This window comes from Budorcas taxicolor, chromosome 7 (genome assembly GCF_023091745.1).
Source record: "Budorcas taxicolor isolate Tak-1 chromosome 7, Takin1.1, whole genome shotgun sequence".
NCBI classification, from domain to species: Eukaryota; Metazoa; Chordata; class Mammalia; order Artiodactyla; family Bovidae; genus Budorcas; species Budorcas taxicolor.
This window is the reverse complement of record NC_068916.1, coordinates 16,223,004-16,244,464: the sequence shown is the minus strand read 5'-3', so window position 1 is coordinate 16,244,464 and position 21,461 is coordinate 16,223,004. Positions and strand designations below refer to the sequence as shown.

The 21,461-nt window shown below is 47.6% G+C and overlaps 1 protein-coding gene across 4 annotated transcripts in view; it reads left to right on the top strand.

Annotated features, from left to right (window-relative positions):
• The first annotated feature begins 8,879 nt into the window (after positions 1-8,879).
• INSR (insulin receptor) overlaps positions 8,880-21,461 on the top strand; it is a 147,607-nt gene continuing 135,025 nt past the window's right edge. For all 4 annotated transcript variants that reach the window (XM_052642523.1, XM_052642522.1, XM_052642521.1 and 1 more), the window contains exon 1: positions 8,880-9,372. In XM_052642523.1, the coding sequence (XP_052498483.1) occupies positions 9,273-9,372 (100 nt within the window). In that variant the 5' untranslated portion in view covers positions 8,880-9,272. The remainder of the gene's footprint in view (positions 9,373-21,461) is intronic.

Genomic DNA, 21,461 nt, shown 5'->3' with positions numbered 1-21,461 from the left:
CTCTTTTGTGTCATGCTTGTAAAATATATTTTCTCTCTCTGTTACTTGTGTTTTCATTTTGGCCATTTCTTTTTTTTAATATGTCGACCTTTTCATTTTCGTGGAGTGAAATCCTGAACTTGTTATTGTCATGTTTTTGGTGACTTAGCAAGGGCTTAGCAAGGGCTCTCTCCGAAAAGATGGATACATACCCAATTCTACATTCTTCTAGTTTGTTCCGAAAGAATAGAACAATTCAAAATTCTCCATTTAGTAAATTACATTTAAACTTAAAAACACTTTTTAAGTTTTTAAATCCATTCATTAAAGACTATAGATTATCCTCCTCAAATTACTAAACAATTATCCTGGCCACTTTTACTGAATGACGATGTTGAAGATTTTTCTCTTTTCAGCTGACTGGGAGTGACCTTTAAAAATAAATGATTGTAAATCAACTATACTTCAATAAAAATTCTTTAAAGTGTTTAAAAACGGGAGCACCTTTCCTAGGTTACTCCTGATATAAAACTACACTTGGGTCTATTCAAACTTACTTTAACTTTTTGTTGTTCAGTCGCTAAGTCACGTCTGACTCTTTGGGACCCCATGGTGCGCTGGAGGCAAGCACGCCAGGCCTCCCTGTCCCTCACTATCTCCCGGAGTTTGCCCAAGTTCATTTCCTTTTTAGCTTTATAATATTTTAATATTTTGATGTGTGACAGTGTTACTGCTTTCCTGATTACTCAGTAAAAGAGCTTTTCCAGATCTTTCTTCTCATTGCTAGACCCCCCGCCCCCCACCCGCAGCTGGGTCTTCACTGCAATGCACAGGCTTCTCTCTAGTTGTGGTGCTCAGGTTCAGTGGTTGCAGTGGGCGATGTGTGGGCTTCATTGCTCTGGGGCATGTGGAATCTGAATTCCCTGGTCCGGGATGGAACCTGCAACCTCTGCTTTGAAAGGTGGATTCTCAACCACTGGACCACCAGGGAAGTCCCCTGATGCTGATTTAATTATTCTTTCAGACCACTGGTTCTCAGTCAGTATTTTGCACCCCAGAGAACACTTGGCCATGTCTGGAGACAGTTTTGGTTGTTACAGATGAGGTGATATAATGGCATAGAGACCAAGGATGCTGCTAAATATCCTATAATGCATAATACAGCCCTTGCAACAAAGAATGATCTGGCCCTAAATGTCCATAAATCCTGAGATTGAGAAACCCCTTTTTAGATGACTATCAGAATAATTTTCCTATATTCTTTTTGGTACAGATTTTGATTTAAATTGGATTTAGAAATTCTTTTTATTTTTTTGGAGGGGGAGGGATAGTCCTTAGACTAACCTTATTTTCTTATCCAGAAATAAGCCCCCCCTTTTTTTGGCCATGCCATGTGGCATGTGATTTATATACATATATCTGAATCCCTGTGCTATACAGCAGAAATACACACACACATGTGCATGTATATACATACACATCCTTTTTTCATGTTCTTTTCCATTATGGTTTATCACAGGATATTGAATATAGCTCCTTGTGCTATACAGTAGGACCTAGCTATTTATCCATCCTATATGTAATAGTTTGCAGTTGCTAATCCCAAACTCCTAATCCATCCGTCCTCCTTGGCAACTACTTATCTGTTTTCTATGTCTGTGAGTCTGGAAAACAGTTGTTTTTTTTTTTATATTATAATTTTTATGTAATTTTTTCCACCTAGATTCAGATAACTGTCACTCTCAGCCAATAGGAAAGAGTCCTGGACCTTGCAACAGTGAAAGGAAATGTTTCTGAGAAAGAAAAATATTTTATATGTGTTCCCTCACGTCTTTCCTCTTTCTTGAAAACTACGCTGGGAGGAAGGAAGGAGGCGAGAGACACGAACATCACAGTGGTAAGACGTTCATATTAGCTGGCAGTACTCTCTTAATATTTTTTGTCTTATTCAGGACGAACAAACATCTCTTTAGCATTTTATTCGTTACGTTCAGCCACAGTCTAAATTCTCTGAAGCTGGTTAAGATGAAGCCTCAATTTGGACAATGCATCAGAAACCAGGAGAAACCCATTACTCAAAGATTCCCAGGAGCTGGGACTTCCCTGGTGGTCTAGTGGCTAAGAGTCTGCATCCCCAGTGGAGGGGCTCTGGTTCAATCCCTGGTCATGAAGCTAGATCCCACGTGAAACTAAGAGTTTGCTTGCCACAACTAAGACCCAGCACAGCCAAATAAATAAGTAAATATTTAAAATTCCCATGGGTTGCAGTTTTGGAAAATGTGGATTCAAGTGTGGGTGCAAAATGGGAATATGGAAGGGCCTGATGATTCAAAATCCATATCCACATCTATTGATAATGGAATGTCATTCAGCCATAAAAAAAATGAAGAACTAATCCTTTGGACTATGAGATCAAACCAGTCGATCCTAAAGGAAATCAACCCTGAATATCCATTGGAAGGACTGATGATGAAGCTAAAACTCCAATACCTTGGCCACTTGATGTGAAGAGCCAACTCATTGGAAAAGACCCTGATGCTGGGAAAGATTGAGGGCAAAAGGAGAAGGGGGTGACAGAGGATGAGATGTTTAGATAACATCGCCTACTCAACAGGCATGAATTTGAGCAAATTCCAGGAGAGAGTGAAGCGCAGGGAAGCCTGGTGCCTGTAGTCCACGGGGTCGCAAAGGGTAGGACCCAACTTAGTGACTGAAGGACTAATCCATGCTACAATATGGATGAGCCTTGAAAACATTATGGTGAGCAGTGGAAGTCACAAAGTCACATAATGTATGATCCTATTTATAGGAAATGTGCAGGATAGACAATTCCATGGAGGCAGAAAGTAGATTAGCAGTTGCCAGGGGTGGAGGGGAGGGAGAACGGAGAGTGGTTGCTTAATGGGTATGGCACTTCCGTCTGGGAAGATGAAAAAAAATTTGGAACAAGATAATGGTAAAAGTAGCACAACATCATACTGAATGTCACTGAATTGTACACTTTAAGATGGTTTCAATGGGGAATTCTATATTATATATATTTTACCACGATAAAAATGAAACAAAAACAATAGCCGAGTGTATTTGACTAAGGGTCAGACATGGAGATTTTACGAATAACAGTGCTTTGTGGAAGTGTTGAAATAACATCCCATCAGAACAGGATGGGCAGACATCAAGCTGTGTAAGTATAAGATGTCTGTTTTTATATCAATTTCACACCCTGCCTTTATAGTCTCAAAGGAAAAATAAAACCCAGGAAAAAGTAGGAAGATACTGGAAGTTACTATAACTTGTCAGTATAAATCATATGTGAGTGGAGTCAGAGAAGAAAGAAAAGAGAAAGGACAAGGAAATTTTGAAATATTTGAAGTGATGAGGCATTTTGAGGAGAATGTAAAAGTCTCCCTGTTTCTTGGGGGAAAAGTTAGTTAGATTGCTTTCAGGACTTGTTGCAATGACTATCTTTGAGAATACTTCTTTTTACACCCATGGAGAATATTTGTGCAGTGTTTAATTTCCTAGAAGTGAGACCAGTGGGAAAAAAGCATCAATGCAATTTATATGCTGAAAGTCATTGCCAAATCTACCCCCCTCGGCTGAACTCATTCATACCAGTGTGTTTTTTTTTTTTTAAAAAAAAAACAACACTTAATGTCATTTAAAAAATAATTATTTGGTTGCATCGGGTTTTAGTTGAGGCATAAGAATTTAGTTGCAGCATGTGGGATTGGGTTCCCTGACCAGGGATTGAACTTGGGCTTTCTGCATTGGAGGAATGGAGTCTTAGCCACTGGACAACCAGTGTTTACGTGTGCGCATTCTCACAAATCTTCACACTGTGTTACCGTTTTCCTAACTATTGGCAAACTCATTTGAAAATGACATGGGCATATCTCTAACTATGAAGAAAGCTGAACATCCTTTTCTATATTTCAATATTTTTTGTGTTCCATCTTTTTTTTTTCTTTTCTTTTCAGGGGTCTGTCTTTGTGCCTATTCATGTCCTTTGCCATTTTTATTTTGGCAAATAAAAGTTTGGACTTTTTTTTCCTCACTGAAAGTATTATGTATTACACATTATGTAACATGCCATAATGCATGCCTTTTATCTGTCACTTAAGTTGCATATGTTTTTCTCACTTTTAAAAATCTGACGTTCGGTTTTATGCAGGATTTTATTTCACTATTCATATAACTCAATGTTTACATAGCCAGATTTGTTATTTTTAGATTTTCGATTTGCATCTTGCTTGAAGAGATGTTCCCTACTTTGCAATTATAAAACAAAATTTCCATATTGCAGAGTCTTATGCTTTCTTTTTTGAGCGGCTATGGAATTCATCAAATGCATCTCAAAGTACTTATTTATTGGTTTGACTGCAGCAGGCCTTCAGTGCAGCTCTCTGGATCTTGGATCTTTGTTGCAGCATGCAGGATCTTTAGCTGTGCCATGTGGCATCTAGTTCCCTGAACAGGGATTAAACCTGGGCTCCCTACATTGGGAGCGTGGAGTCTTAGCTACTGAACCACCAGCGAAGTTCCATAAAATACAGTTTTAGTAGCATAGAGATGCTCATGTACCCTGAATCAATGAAGACGGTGATCTTGATGACTAGACTTCCTAGTGCTGAACCATCTTCGCCCTTCTGGCCCAAGTTCCACTTGATCCTGGTGTGGGTGTCATGTTCGTGCAAGCTTCCGCCTAGTTCTGTTAGTAAATTCTCACTGCTGGGTTTTTGCACTGTTACCCGCAAGGCAGATCCATCTGTAGTTTCCCCCTCTACTCCTAAATGTACTCTATTAAAGCAGGTTTCCATGACAACACAGGAGTCAGGATTTACACTGGGCTTCCTGCTTTAACATAACGGAAAACTTTAACATAATGTAACGCAAGACTGAGGGAGATTGTCCCAAAGAGACTTGCTAAAGGAAGACCCCAGCAAGGTGGTGGTGGTGTCTCTCTAAGCCCTCCTCGATGCATAACAAAAGTACAGTATTTGGTGTTTATACTCATGAACCGTGAAATGATCTCTCTCTTTCCATCATGTCTTCAAGTATGGTATGTGTTCAAACGTCAGACCAAAGCCAACGTAAGAAAAACAAAGCCAAATGAAAGTCCCAAGTGGTTTTTCAAAACTATTAAAGCTTTTATTAATAATTTTGATATGATGTCAGACTTCCTAGGGGTCACACAGAGTCGGACACGACTGAAGCGACTTAGCAGCAGCAGCAGCAGACTTCCTCAGTGGTAAAGAATCTGCCTGACAATGCAGGAGACTTAGGAGACGTGGGTTAAATCCCTGGGTTGGGAAGATCCCCTGGAGGAGGGAATGGCAACCCACTCCAGTATTCTTGCCTGGAAAATCCAATGGACAGAGGAGCCTGGCGGGCTACAGTCCATGAGGTCACAAAGAGTCAGATACGACTGAGCAACTGAGTACACACCTGCACAGACGTCCAGAAAAGTTGCACAGATAGTGCAATTAATCCTTATATGCACAGTTTATCAGATTTACCAATTTCATCACACTTTTAAAAATCACACCTGCTTTGTTCTTTCTCTGTCTCTTTCTTTTTTCTGAACCATTTGAGAATAAGTTGCAGATATTATGCTCCTTAACCCCTACACACTTCATCTGATGTTTATTACCTAAAGCCAAGGACATTCTGTTACATCACTTCAGTAAAAGGATCAAAATTAATATTGATAGAGTATCACTGTGGAATTGATAGACTCTTTTCAATCTTCCCCACTGTCCCAATAATTTATTTTATTGCAAAAGAAAATCCAGGAGTAACTTTGATCATTTTGTTAAGCCAGATTTTTCCTCCACGAAGCTACCATTTTTCTTTTTTTGGACAAACATGCTGCAAAGAGATACTTGCAGACCATGGAAATACCCCATTACTTTTCAAGCTTCCAACCATCACTTTTAACGTTCATTGATAGCTCTTGCCAGAATCAATTATTTTGGAGATTAGCAAATGGTGATTTTCTACTTCCATTCCAATGCTTTTAAGAAGAGGCAGAGGTTGACTTTCATTTTTTATATCCTGGTATTTTTTGGGGGGGGGTGGGGGGAGGTAGCTTACAGAAGAAATAATGAGCTTTTTTTTTCTGGAAGTGGAGGTGTCTTCATTTTCTCCCAGTAAGTCACAACTACAATGATTCTTCTGACTTTATACCCAACTTTATGTGGAGGTCTTGCATCCTGAAGGATTTCCAGAGGGCAGTATGTCCCTTGGAATTTTAGCAAATGCCACCTGCTTGAAATTGTTGGTGGCTTTTCAGTCAGTTGACTTCAGTCGCTCAGTTGTGTCTGACTCTTTGCAATCCCATGGACTGTAGCATGCCAGGCTCCTCTGTCCATGGGATTTTCCAGGCAAGAATACTGGAGTGGGTAGCCATTCCCTTCTGAAGGGGATCTTCCAGACCCAGGGTCCAACCTGGGTCTCCTGCATTGCAGGCAGATTCTTTATTGTCTGAGCCACCAGGGAAGCCCAACCCTTTGGTATAAACCCTTTAATGCATCCTTGTTGCTTTTAGGATAAAGGGTGTGTTGAAGACAACCCATACATGGTATATCCCTTTTAGTCTCGCCTACCAGCCCAGCCTCCCTGTTTTCTTTCTTTGCTTTCTTTTCTCCAGCTACAGTGCCTGGCTCAGTTGTGAGAACACTGGCCTGTCCTCTGGGCCTTTGCACATGCCGTTCCCTCCACCTGGAACATTTTCTTGATGCTTCCCTGGGCTGGCTCTTTCTCCTCAGATTTCAGTTCGAAATCACCTCTTCGGAGAATCCTTCTGCCTCTCCCCACCTCACCTTATAAAACATCTGATGTGTAACTTAATGGCTTTCTCCTTACACTGGGTTGCGAGGTCTACAAGGAAATGAATGGTGTTTATTTGGCTCCCTGCGAACCCCCACTGCTTACTGCATGTTGATTTTTCCACTCAACAAATATTTATTAAGCAATGGATATGTCAGTCACTGGGTGTAAAATACTGAACATGATGGACAAGATTTCTGCCTTCCTGGGGAGGGGTGAATACACACAATAAGTCAGAATTTCAGGTAGAGACACCAGTGTGCTGTCTGGAACAGGAACAAATGGAGGAGGGGACAGGGAGTGTTTGCAAAGTTGGTCAGGGAAGGCTCACTGGAACAGACAAGTGGAGCCAGACACCAGAAGGACAGGGAGGCAGGAATAGACTTGAGTTAGAAGAACAGTGGGCCCATCTACTGGCAAACTAATATTTGTTTAATAGATGAAAGGAAGAATGAATGCCCTCAGCCAACAGTTGTTCTGGGTGCTTTGTCATGCTTTATTTCCCCTGGGAGATTGTGTGTGTGCATGCGTGTGCGTGCTCCGTTGTGTGTGTGTGTGTGTGTCTGTGTGTATGCACACGAGCTCAGTCATGTCGAACTCTTTTCGACTCCATGGACTGTAGCCTGCCTCTACCCATGGGATTATCCGGGCAAGAATACTGGAGTGGGTTACCATTTCCTCCTCCAGGGGATCTTCCTGACTCAGGAATCTAACCTGTGTCTCCTGCATTGGTGGGCAAATTCTTTACCACTGAGCAACCTGGGAAGCCCTTGCTGCTGCTGCTGCTGCTGCTGCTGCTGCTGCTAAGTCGCTTCAGTCGTGTCTGACTCTATTCGACCCCATAGACGGCAGCCCACCAGGCTCCCCCGTCCCTGGGACTCTCCAGGCAAGAACACTGGAGTGGGTTGCCATTTCCTTCTCCAATCCATGAAAGTGAAAAGTGAAAGTGAAGTCGCTCAGTCGTGTCCGACTCTTAGGGACCCCATGGACTGCAGCCTACCAGGCTCCTCCGTCCATGGGGTTTTCCAGGCAAGAGTACTGGAGTGGGGTGCCATCGCCTTCTCCAGGGAAGCCCTTACAACTCACCAAATCTGACCTGAAGGTGTCCTTACATGCATCATACAGATGAGGCCCATCGAGAGAGAGAAAAATTACTCATTCAAGCAGATTCTCACTCGGTTCTGGCTTTTCTGTGCTTAAGGCCCCTCTTCAGCAGGCGGGGTGGCCACTGTCACGTGACTGCCGTTCAAACACACACGGACTCTGGGTCTGCGCATTGAAACTTGGGTGTGTCCACCTGTGTTCTACCGAAGATCTCCAGCGCCTGGTTTGCACTTTTTTTTTTTTTTTTTTTTTTTTTTTGCGAGTTTCTACACTTTCTCCTAAGGGTCATTTCTCCACCTTGAACCACGCATCGTGCGGAGGGGCCCAGGCTACCCAATACTTGAGCGCACGCGGCACGCTCGTGCACGTGGCTGTCCCCAGGGGCCTGGTTCTGGGCGGGGGCGCACTCTGGGGTAGGACATCCGGGGCGCTCGAGGGCCATACTCACTGGTCAGACTGTGACGACGGGAAGGTGAACGCAACATTTAAGGGAGTACCAAAAAGCCGAGTAACCACGATAAACAATATTTTAATGCAATATTAAAAAAATAAAAATTAATTTTCTAAAGTCCCACGAAGAACAAACTAGCAAAATGTTTTAAACACGCTATCCGACTTGCTGAGTTGGTCAATCTGGGGCGCTCCCGGGCTCTGAGACAGGAGTCCTGGGGCTGTACGGGGCGCTGGGGCTGGGCAGGGATCTAGGGCGCCCCCTCGGCTACGGCGCGACGGGGGCCTCCAGCGCGGGGCCCAGGATAGGGAGACCGGCGGGCGGGCGGGGCGGCGCCTCCCCCCTGCCCGTCCTCCTTCCACCCCTCTCGGGCCTCTGCCGGGCGCCGAGTCCCTTCCGAGCCCAGATCCGCGCCGCCTTTTCCCGCGGCCCGAACGGGGCCCAGCTGACGGGCCGCGTTGTTTACGGGCCGAGCAGCCCTGGCTCCCGCCGCCTGCCCGCCACCCGCCAGCCCAGGTGCCCGCCCGCCTGTCCGCACGTCCGTTTGTCCGCGCGTCCGAAGATCGGAGCTCCGGAGCGCTCGGGGCCAAGAGCCTAGAGTCAGGGGGGCGCAGCGCGGGGCTCCGGGCCCTAAGATCGTCGGGACGGGGGCGCGGGCCGCGGGGGCCCGGAGTCGGGACCGTCTCCACCCGGCCGCGCTGCCGGATTCGTAGCAGCGGAGGCCGCGCGCCCCTCCCGGGGCCGTATCTAGAGTCCTCCCGGGCGCAGGCTGCGGGACCTTGGGCTGCCCGCGTGGAAGAGAAGGACGCGCGACCCCCAGCGCCTCTGGGGCGGCCGCTTCGGAGTATGCACCCCGCCAGCCAGCGCCTCGCGCTCTGATCCTTCGGCACCCCGCACTCCCGCAGCCATGGGCGCCGGGGGCTGGAGGGGGGCGGCAGCCGTGCTGCTGATGGTGGTCGTCGCCGCGCTGCTGGTGGGCGCCGCGGGCCACCTGTACCCTGGAGAAGGTGAGTCTGGGGGGTCCCGGAGTGGGCGGGAAGCCGCGCGGGTAGGGAGGGGACCCTTTGCCAAAATGGAACCACCCCCCGTTGTGGACGGAGTGCCGTCCTCCGTCGGAGGGCTGGTGGCTCGGACGGTTTCTCCGGCCTCGCAGGGGGCGGGAAGCCGCTGACCTTGGCCTTTGCCCGCCTGGGCTAGCGGTTCCACGACCCGCATGCGGCCCGGGGCTGGAGGAACCTTGCCCTAGTGCCCGCCCCTCCGCGGGCGCCTCTCCCGAGAGCGCTCCTCGAACCCCCGTGTCTGGGCCTCTCTGAGCCCACCACCTGGCTCCAGAGACGGGACACACGTCCTCTCTGGGTCGCCTCCGAGAAGTAGGGTCATCGGACACTCTCGCACAGCCAAATGCCCCGGGCACAGACGGTTTGGAGTGAGAATCGAGGGTGACTGACTGAAGGCAGGGTGGTCCCTTGAGATCCCAGCAGCTTGGTGACGCTCCCCCAGGGGCCGAGGAAGTGTAGAACCCGCCCCTTTCTTTCTGGTATCTAGACCCACGGCTACCCCTGACTTCAGGTCCATGTTTATACTCTGGAATTCTGTTTCCAGATGTCGGAGGCAAGCTCTAGCCCTTGGCAACAGCGCAGCTGTAGTAGCAGTAGTGTTGGCTTTTATGATTATTATAGCTGGTGTCACCAGATGCCTCAGGCTGGCTGGTCTTATCTGTCTGGATCTCTGCGGCAGCCCGTGGAGGCTGATACTGTTGTTGGTCCATTTCATAGAGGAGTAAACTGAGGCTCAGGAAGGACACAGTATTCACTTGCCCCAGAATCAGAGCTAGAGAGAAGACAAACCTCTCTGGCTCCGCCCAGGGCTCTGCCCAGCTGCCCACGCCCCAGGAACCCCTGGTAACCTCCCTCCTCTACCTTTTTACCTGTCGGCTGGGCAGGTCTCTAACCCGTGGTCAGCCCAGCACCTTGCCCCCTCTCCCTTCTCATTCTCCCTCATGAGTGTCCCTGGGCTAGCAGCTCCCTGGTATGGGGAGAGGGGTAAGTCCCAGCATTTTCCTCGGGCTTGACAGCCGGTCTTTCTGGCTGCAGGTCAAGGATGGAAAATCCTTGAAGAGAATATAACTGGGGTTTCCCACCATGATGGCGGAGGCCCTGCTTTCAAAATATGTGTTGGGTTACTTCTTCAGATTTCTCCATAAAAGGAAATCAGTCCCGATGAGGAAGGGGTCAGGCAGGGAAGGAACAGAAGTTCCTGAGTTGCCTGTCGGTGAGTGGGGATGCACGAGAAAGCACGTGGGGGCTCTGGAGTTGACAAACCGGGTTTGTGGAACACCTTTGCCAATTAGGCAACGTCTCCAAGCACCCGAGTGCCTGGTATACAGTGAGTGCTCCTCCAAGGAAGGGTAGCAGTGGATTTAGGCTCTTGTTAAAAAAAAAACAAAACACAAAAACCCAGACCAGCTGTTAGATCTGTATCCGGCTTTGCGTGTCCATGCCCATGTGTGTCTGTGTGGGGGTGCACACCTGTATATGTGTGCAGTTCCTTGGTCCTCTGTTCCTGGTAGCTTTAGTGATTAAAGCTTTAGTGGATGTGTGCCTGGGCTGGCTTTCCTGGTGGCTCAGATGGTAAAGAATCTGCCTGTAGGAACCTGGGTTTGATCCCTGGATCGGGAAGATCCCCTGGAGAGGGGAATGGTTATCCACTCCAGTATTCTTGCCCGGAGAATCTCATGGACAGAGGAGCCTGGTGGGCTACAGTCCATGGGGTCCCAAAGAGTCTGATACGACTGATCGACTTTCACTTTCAGGGGTCAGTGGATGGATTTACCACTTCTTGCATGTTTATGGCTTCCACGAGGGAGAGGCTTATGTTTCTCTGTTCACTGCCACAGTTCCGGAGTCTAGAGCAGCCCCTGACACCTAGGAGATGCTTGATACATTTATTTATTTTGACTGTGCTGGGTCTTCATTGCTGTGCTGGGCTTTTCTCTAGGTGTGAGGATCGAGGCTGCTCTCTAGTTGCTGTGCATGGGATGGGCTTCTCATTCCGGTGGCTTCTCTTGTGGTGGAGACCGGGCTCCAGGGCACGCGGCTTCAGTAGTTGTGGCTCGTGTGCTCAGTAGTTGTGGCTCCCTGGCCCCAGAGCGCAGGCTCAGCAGCTGTGGCACTCGGGCTTAGCTGCTCTGCAGCACATGTGGTCTTCCTACACCAGAGGTCGAACCCCTCTCCTCAGCATTGGCAGGGGGATTTGTCACCCTTGGACCACCAGGGAAGTCCTAAATATTTGTTCTAGATCCAACTCCTGTCCTTCCTGTTCTTCCCAGGAGTCCAAGTCATGGCTCCTTTATTCTCCAGATAAAACCTAACTGACACAAATACAAGCAAATTCTACACACTCGGCATTGATAATCTCGATTAATCCTCACCACAGCCCTCGGAGGTAAGGTTTATCATCCATTTTGAAGGTGAGGAACTTGGATGAGGTGGCAGTGCTGAGATGAGAACTCCGGTTTGTTAATAAAAGGTTTCTTAACAGAAGGATCTTCTTGGGACTCTGAGCCTCCCCGCCCTAACCCCTGTGGTATAAAGGTTAACAAAATACTCTCGAATAAATGACATGTGATGCCCTTCGGAGGTTTGGGGAGGGGCAAGGAACTTTCCGGATCGTTGGTTAATCTCCAGCAGCAAGCAGTGTGGCATTCTGTCTGGGGTGGGGGTGGGGTCGATGGAGATCAGTGGGATTTTGAAGGACTGAGGACTCTCTCCTCGATGTCACATGGGATGTGCCAGCCCATTTCATCCCCCCTGTGGAGGCTCTGTGGCTTGGCTGAACTGGGCAGTGGTTTTCCCTCCCATGTCTCCTTGGGTTGACCCACTCTGGCCCGAGATGACCCAGGAGCACTGCAAAGTCAGAGAATGAAGGCAAAGTGGGATTAATTATAGTGGAAACTGAATCTTGGCAGGGGCAGTGAATTGATGAGTTGAGGTGCTAGATGTTGCTTTTGGATCCCCTTACATCTCGAGGTGGAATCTAGTGTTTCTCTTGTGGGTTCTCTGGTGCACTCTGGGACCCTCAGATCAGAACTTCTGCTCTCTGGGTCAGTTCTCTGAGGTTCTTCCTAGTCTTCGCTTCCCTCCTGGTGACCTGCCTCTTGACCCTGCCCTGCTCATTCATAGAGGTCACTGGGGGCGAGCCTCACCCCGAGGGCCCCCACCTCACTCCACTTCCTCGTTGACATCCTTTATTTTTTGGCTAGAATAGACCTTCTCAATTTCCGTGCTCTTGATCTATGAGGTTGGATAGTTCTTGGTTGCAGGGGGCTGTCTTGTGTATCTTAAGATGTTGCTCACTGTCTGCGGTCTCTGACCAGTAGCAACGCCCCTCTCCAAGTCATGACCACTAAAAAGTGTCTGCAGACACCACCAACTGTCCTCTGATTGAGAACCACTGCTTTTGGTGCTAGTGGTAAAGAACCTACCTGCCAATGCAGGGGACACAGGAGGTGTGGGTTCAATCCCTGGATCAGGAAGCTCCCCTGGAGGAAGGCATGGCAACCTGCTCCAGTATGCTTGCCTGGGAAATCTCATGGACAGAAGACCCTGCCAAGCTGCAGTCGATGGGGTCATAAAGAGTCAGACACGACTGAAGTGACTTAGTATGCAGGACACTTATCCACTTAGGTCCCCTCCTCTCTCCCCTCTGTTCAGGGATCTCCATCCACCCAGAAGCCTTTTTCTTTTCAGCCTATAAACACTCAATACTCCCCAGGACCCCAGGACCCACCACCCACCTTTTGCCTTCCTCTGTCAAGCCTCCCCCAACCGCTGATGGGCACTCATCACCCTTGCTCTCTCACCTTTCACCCACTGCTCTGCCCACAGCATCTGGCTTGTGTCTCCATTGCTTTGCCCATGGTGCTAACCAAAGTCGTTCCTCACCTACCAATGGCAGCCTCACCCCAGCTGACTTCTCTGGGTTTTGCTTCCCCTCTCCTGGTGAGTTTTCACCTGTCCCTGGCTCCTCCCATTCTCTCTCTTCTTTTCCTCTGCTCCTTTTCCGGGCTTATTATCTTGGCCTTCATCGACGGCCATTCCCTACTCTGACTCTCTCTCTTACGCTCACTTGTTAATTTATATGTGGTCAAAGTCTTTAGAACAGGGGTCGAACCCTGCCCGCCCACGCCTGTTTTTGTAAATAAAGTTTTATTGGCATGCCGCCATGCCCGTTGGTTCACGCATCCTCTATCGCTGCTTTCGTGCTCTAAGGGCAGAGTTGAACGGTTGTGATCGCGTGGCTCCCAACAATATTTACACTTGGGCCCTTTCCAGAGAAAGTTTGCCGACTCTGGATTTAGAACAAACTCCTCGAGGATCGTTATGACATGCCTCATAGCTTGTGTGGTCCCTGGTTCGACTTTGAATGAATCAAGTTAAATGAAATGCCCAGGAAAAACACTGTTTTCCCTTTACAGATCAAGCCTTGTTAAAGAAACTGATACCATTTGCTGTGCTGAATGTATGGGTTCTGATGGTGAGAAAATAACAGTGATGTTCCTTCTTTGAGTGTGTGTGTCTGAGAGATCTTTGAGTTTATTTGTTTAAACCGTCTTCTTGGCATTGAACGAGGACTCTGTGCTATCAGCCCTGTCTCTAGTGCCAAGAGAAAGTGTTATCTGCTGGGAGATACCACTTGCGGGGCCTCTTGAGAACCCCTTATGTAAATTTCTATGAAGAACACAGTGGGAGTGACTTGCTTTATGTTTTGCAATTGGATCATATTTATGGTTTTCAAATTAAAATAATAACTGCATTCTCATTGCAAAAAAAAAAAATTGCACAAGTTTACGAGGGGGGGAGGTGGAATAAAAGTTCCCTTTTGTCCCTAAAACCACTGTGTTTCTGTCTTGGGAGATGACTATGCTATGTTTGGACTTCCCAGGTAGCCCAGTGGCAAAAAATTCACCTGCCAATGCAGGAGACACAGGTTTGATCCCTGGGTCGGGAAAATGCCCTGGAGAAGGACATGGCAACCTACTTCAGTATTCTTGCCTAGATAATCCCACGGACAGAGGAGCCTGGCAGGTTCAGTCCCCTGGGGTCCCAAAGAGTCAGACATGACTCAGCTTATACATGTGCACACGCACACACACAGACACACACAGGTGCGTGTCCTATTCTGGTGTGTATCTTTTTGTTTTGTTTTAAGCATTTCTTTCTTTATTTGGCTGCTTCAGGTCTTAGTTGTGGTGCATGGGCTTCTCTCTAGTGGTGGCATCTGGGCTCTAGAGCCGGGGGTTTCAGTAGTTGTAGCACACGGGCTTAGTTGCCCAGCAGCATGTGGGATCTTAGTTCTCCCAACCAGGGATCAAACCTGTATCCCCTGCATTGGAAGGCAGATTCTTAACCAGTGGACCTCCAGGGACATCCCTGTTTGGTGTGGATCTTTAAATATTTTTATTATAAAAATGGTGGTACAGTAAATCTGACTTTTTTTTTTGGTGTGTACAGGTTTTGCATTTTAATCCCTGCATAGAACTGTGTAGCTGTCCCCACAGTTAGGACACGGAAGTGTCCCATCTACCGCCACCCAAACTCCTTCTGCTGCTGCTGCTTCAGTCGTGTCCGACTCTGTGCGACCCCATAGACGGAGGCCCACTGTCCCTGGGATCCTCCAGGCAGGAACACAGGAGTGGGTTGCCATTTCCTTCTCCAATGCATGAAAGTGAAAAGCGAAAGTGAAGTCGCTCAATCGTGCTCACTCTTAGCGACCCCATGGACTGCAGCCTACCAGGCTCCTCCGTCCATGGGATTTTCTAGCCACCCCTTGATCGTAATGCCATCCCTACCTCAAACCCCTGGCAGCATTTTGCATCCCTATAGTTTTCTCTAGATTTTTAAAAGTGTCTTAATTCCTGCGACTTCCCTGGTGGTCCAGTGGCTAAGACTCCATATTCCCAATGCAAGGGGCCTGGGTTTGATCCCTGGTCAGGGACTTAAGATCCCACATGCTGTAACCAAACATCCCACAAGCCACAGTTAAGATCCACGGCAGCCAAATAAATGAATAAATATTTTTAATAAGTATCTTATAATTGGATCAATAGTCTTAAGCTTGAAAACTTCATTACTCATAAAGTGAAGTGAAAGTGAAGTCGCTCAGTCGTGTCCGACTCTTTGCGACCCCGTGGACTGTAGCCCACCAGGCTCCTCTGTCCATGGGATTCTCCAGGCAAGAATACTGGAGTGGGTTGCCATTTCCTTCTCCAGGGGATCTTCCCGACCAAGATTCTCATTTTTTCTGGATTCCATATTTGTGAATTCACCTATTTGTGAAATTTATTTGGCTTCTCTGGTGGCTCAGATGGTAAAGAATCCCCCTGCAATGTGGGAGACCTGGGTTCGATCCCTGAATTGGGAACATCCCCTGGAGGAGGGAATGGCAACCCACTCCAGAATTCTTGTCTGGAGAATCTCCATGGACAGAGGAGCCTGGCAGGCCGCAGTCCATGGGGTCGCAAAGAGTCAGACACGACTGAGTGACTAAGCACAGTAAAGCACATTTGTAATTCCAAAATAAATACTCAGAGCTTTAATGGTTATTCCTGGACATGCACCAGGAGGCACAAGTGCAAAAAATTGGGATCATCTGACAGGCATGTTCCAGCTCAGATCAAACAAGGTGACATCTTGCATCCCGTTCCATCTCTCCTGTTGTGGATTCATGAATCCCCAAGGATTAAGACAGACATCCTTAAAATTTTTTTTAATTGAAGTATACTTGGTTCACAATGTTGTGTTAGTTTCTGGTGTACAGCAAAGTAATTCAGTTCTATATATGTGCACATTTGTTGGTCAGTCACTCCATCGTGTCCAGCTCTTTGCAACCCCATGGACTGTAGCCCGCCAGGCTCCTCTGTCCATGGGATTTCCCAGGCAAGAATACTGAAGTGGGTTGCCATTTCCTCCTCCAGGGGATCTTCCTGACCCAGGGATCAAACCCACATTTCCTGCATTGGCAGGTGGATTCCTTACCGCTGAGCCACCTGGGATGCCCTTGAGAGATGAGAGATGGCCGAGAGCCCCTAGCTGTGTTTCAAGGAGCAGGGAGGTCCTCCTGTGTTCTGCTGACCCTGGTGCTGAGCCATTCCCCAGTGGCTGTTGGAGCTTCTAGAAACCTATTTTGTTTCCAGCGGAGTAAGATTTGTTCTGTGTTGGCTAGTGCAGACTGGATATGAGTTCCAGGTGAAGTTCGAGGCAGACTGATGAGGATTAAAATTTGATGTCAAATCGGAGCCTTTCTTTCGATTCGTTCAGGGGATGGTGTCCTATCAGGTTGAGAGGGTACCTTCTGTTTCGTGTTCAGGAAGAGCAGGCTGTTACCAGGAAGTGCTCGCTTCTCTCCCATGCCTTTGTGAGAAGGTGGAAAACATAGGTACTTTCGAAAAACTGTGTTTATTCAGAGTGTGGGAAAAGGTAGTGGTTGGACACAAAGGGATAAAGAAAGCAGGGCTCTCCCTGTTTTCTGATGGCCTTTCTGTAACTTCTTGTTGCTAATCTGTTTTCAACCATGGATCTGGTTTCCTTGCAGGAGATTGGAAAAGGGATAAATTCTCACCAAGAGGTTTCTTCCTAATTCTATCCAGTTACATGGTATTGAAGACATCTGCTACTTTTGTTGTTGTTGTTGTTCTTACAAGACTTCTCTTGGTTTTCTTTTTAAAAACTTTGTTGTTTATTTTTGACTTCACTGCGTCTTCATTGTTGCAGGTGGGCTATTCTCTAGTTTCGGTGCGTCTCTAGTTGCAGTGCGCTGGCTTCTCATTGAAGTGGCTTCTCTAGTTGCGGAGCACAGACTCTAGGGTGCATGTCCAGGAATAACCATTAAAGCTCTGAGTATTTATTTTGGAATTACAAATGTGCTTTACTTGCTTAGTCACTCAGTCGTGTCTGACTCTTTGCGACCCCATGGACTGCGGCCCGCCAGGCTCCTCTGTCCATGGAGATTCTCCAGACAAGAATTCTGGAGTGGGTTGCCATTCCCTCCTCCAGGGGATCATCCCCGGACCAGGGATCAAACCTGTGTCCCCTGCATTGGCAGGCTGATTCCAAGAAAAGTCCCAAGACTTCTCTTGGTATTTTTTTCCGGTGTCTTTTGTGGCATGATCTGTATACATGAGGAGGTAGGACTCTTGAAATGGCATGGAAGGCCCTTTTAACCTCGTGATTTGATGGGTGATGTCCTTGGGGTGGTCTATACAGAGGTATGGAATTGACTGGAGGGATTAGCCTAGCTGTTTCAGAGCTTTCAGAGAAGCTCATGGAAGATATAGGTGTCAGGGTGACTGTGGGTCTTTGGTCCTCTCTCTGGTTCCCTGGTCTTAAATACTGTGCTCTCCAGACCTCCCATACCCCTTCCATCCTTTTATCCTCTTGGTTTTAGCGCATACTGTCATCCCTTCTGCCTGCAACCACCCCTCTCCCCAAGCTCCGGGTCTACATCTTCCCAGCACCCACTGGATCCACATCCCAGAGCATCCCAAAGGCCCCCACAGGCTCATTGTACCCCAGTCTGAGCCTGTTGTCTTGCCACTGGTTCTATCTGGCCCTTTCCAGGTTCATCAACAACGGTGCCTCAGCCCCCACCCCCACCCCACCTCCCTGGGGACCGAGTCCGCACTGATGCTGGTTTCTTAGATGACTCTGTGGTCTTGTCTGTTTCCTTTCGCACCCACCCCATGACAGGCCCCCGAGGCCAAGCCATAGAGGTGGTTCCAGAGTGCCCTGTCTAGTACCTTCTCTTCCCTACCACCAGAGAGATTTTCCTACTTGCTGCTTCGGTCCATCTACAGCTGCCAGCTCAATCAGCCCATCCTCCTGGCAATTGAGACTGGCCTTAGCTGGGCAGCGTGCGGTCTCAATTCCCTGACTTCATGACTGCACTTCCTTGGGGTTCTTTCTTCTTTATGTGCTTGCGTTTGCTTCCTGTGCCCCAAGGACCTTTCTTCCTTCTTTTCACCCATGGATTCCTACTTTTTCCTCAAGGAAGTGGGTCAGAGGCCTCCTTCCTCCCTTCTGTGGCTTCATCACCCAGCCCATTCTCCTTCCCTTTCAGCACAGACTGGGTGTATCTGTCTGGGTCCCCATAGACATTGGTCTGCCCAGTGGAGGTGCATTCTAGTGAAACGCTGACTACACGGTAAATGAAACCGTACTCTAAGTGTGGGTTGGAGAAGGGCTTGATACATGTTTGTCTAAAGTAGGAAGCAGTCTCTCCTGGAGTGGGCAGGTCCTGGAAAGGAGGGGAAAAGAACTGTTGTGGTCTGAATTGCTACCTCCCTGCTCCCCATTCATTGGTTGAGACCTTAACTCCTCAACGTGGCTGTATTTGGAGAGAGAGCTTTTAGGAGATAATTAAAGTTAAATGAGGTCACGAGAGGTCAGTCCTAAACCAATAGGACTGGTGGCCTCACAACGAGGAGGGACTTCCCTGGTGGTCCAGTGGTTAAGACTCTGACCTCCCAAAGCAGGGGTCCCAGGTTCGATCCTTGGTCAGGGAACTAGATTCCACATGCCACAGCTAAAGATCACATGTGCTGCGACTAAGACCGGGTGGAGCCAAGTAAATTAAAAAACAAAACAACAATCAACAACCCCAAAGAAGGCAACTAATGGTATTGATCCTGGAACAGAATGCTCAGAGGAACAGGTGGGGCTGGAGAGGTGACCCAGGTTGGGTAGACTTACGTGAGTCCCTGTCATATCCTTGGGGACCTCATTTAAAATGCAGATTCGCGGGCTGGGCTCCCAGTTCAGTTCAGTCGCTCAGTCACGTCTGACTCTTTGTGACCCCATGAATCGCAGCACGCCAGGCCTCCCTGTCCATCATCAACTCCCGGAGTTCACTCAGACTCACGTCCATCGAGTCAGTGATGCCATCCAGCCATCTCATCCTCTGTCGTCCCCTTCTCCTCCTGCCCCCAATTCCTCCCAGCATCAGAGTCTTTTCCAATGAGTCAACTCTTTGCATGAGGTGGCCAAAGTACTGGAGTTTCAGCTTCAGCATCATTCCCTCCAAAGAAATCCCAGGGCTGATCTCCTTCAGAATGGACTGGTTGGATCTCCTTGCAGTCCAAGGGACTCTCAAGAGTCTTCTCCAACACCACAGTTCAAAAGCATCAATTCTTCGGCGGTCAGCTTTCTTCACAGTCCAACTCTCACATCCATAACATGACCACAGGAAAAACCATAGCCTTGACTAGGTGGACCTTTGTTGGCCAAGTTATGTCTCTGCTTTTCAATATGCTATCTAGGTTGATCATAACTTTTCTTCCAAGGGGTAAGCATCTTTTAATTTCATGGCTGCAGTCACCATCGGCAGTGCTTTTGGAGCCCCCCAAAATAAAGTCTGACACTGTTTCCAATGTTTCCCCATCTATTTCCCATGAAGTGATGGGACCAGATGCCATGATCTTCGTTTTCTGAATGTTGAGCTTTAAGCCAACTTTTTCACTCTCCTCTTTCACTTTCATCAAGAGGCTTTTTAGTTCCTCTTCACTTTCTGCCATAAGGGTGGTGTCATCTGCATATCTGAGGTTATTGATATTTCTCCTGGCAATCTTGATTCCAGCTTGTGCTTCTTCCAGCCCAGCGTTTCTCATGATGTACTCTGCATAGAAGTTAAATAAGCAGGGTGACAATATACAGCCTTGACGTACTCCTTTTCCTATTTGGAACCAATCTGTTGTTCCATGTCCAGTTCTAACTGTTGCTTCCTGACCTGCTTATAGGTTTCTCAAGAGGCAGGTCAGGTGGTCTGGTATTCCCATCTCTTGAAGAATGTTCCACAGTTTCTTGTTATCCACACAGTCAAAGGCTTTAGCATAGTCAATAAAGCAGAAATAGATGTTTTTCTGGAACTCTATTGCTTTTTCAATGATCCAACAGATGTTGGCAATTTGATCTCTGGTTCCTCTGCCTTTTCTAAATCCAGCTTGAACATCTGGAAGTTCACGGTTCACGTATTGCTGAAGCCTGGCTTGGAGAATTTTGAGCATTACTTTATCAGCATGTGAGATGAGTGCAACTGTGTGGTAGTTTGAGCATTCTTTGGTATTGCTTTTCTTTGGGATTGGAATGAAAACTAACCTTTTCCTGTCCTGTGGCCACTGCTGAGTTTTCTGAATTTGCTGGCATATTGAGTACAGCACTTTCACAGCATCATCTTTCAGGATTTGAAATAGGTCAACTGGAATTCCATCACCTCCACTAGCTTTGTTCGTAGTGATGCTTTCTAAGGCCCACTTGACTTCACATTCCAGGATGTCTGGCTCTAGGTGAGTGATCACACCATTGTGCTTATCTTGGTTGTGAAGATCTTTTTTGTATAGTTCTTTTGTGTATTCTTGCCACCTCCTCTTAATATCTTCTGCTTCTGTTAGGTCCATACCATTTCTGTCCTTTATTGAGCCCATCTTTGCATGAAATGTTCCCTTGGTGCCTCTAATTTTCTTGAAGAGATCTCTAGTCTTTCCCATTCTGTTCTTTTTCTCTGTTTCTTTGCATTGATCGCTGAGAAAGGCTTTCTTATCTCTTCTTGCTATTCTTTGGAACTCTGCATTCAGATGCTCCCAGAGACATTAATGCATTTGGTCCAGAGCTGGGCCTGAGAACCTGCATTTTAACATACACCGCTCCCCCCGCCAACACTCCAGGTGATTCTGATGGTCCACAGAAAATTTTTATTAAAGGAGGCGATACTCTATTTTTTAAAAAATATTTATCTATTTATTTATGGCTGTGCTGGGTCTCCGTTGCTGCGTGGGCTTTTTCCACTTGTTTTGGTAGACAGGCGTTACTCTCCAGTCGCGGTGCGCAGACTCCTGATTACAGTGGCTTCTCTTGTTGCAAAGCACGGACTCTAGGGTGCTTGGGCTTTCGCAGTTGTGGCTCGTGGGCTCCGTAGTTGTGACTTCCGGGATCTGGAGCACAGGGTCAGTAGTTGTGACACACGGGCTTAGTTGCTCTGAGGCATGTGGGATCTTCCCAGATTAGGGATCGAACCCGTGCCTTCTGCATTGACAGGCAGATTCTTT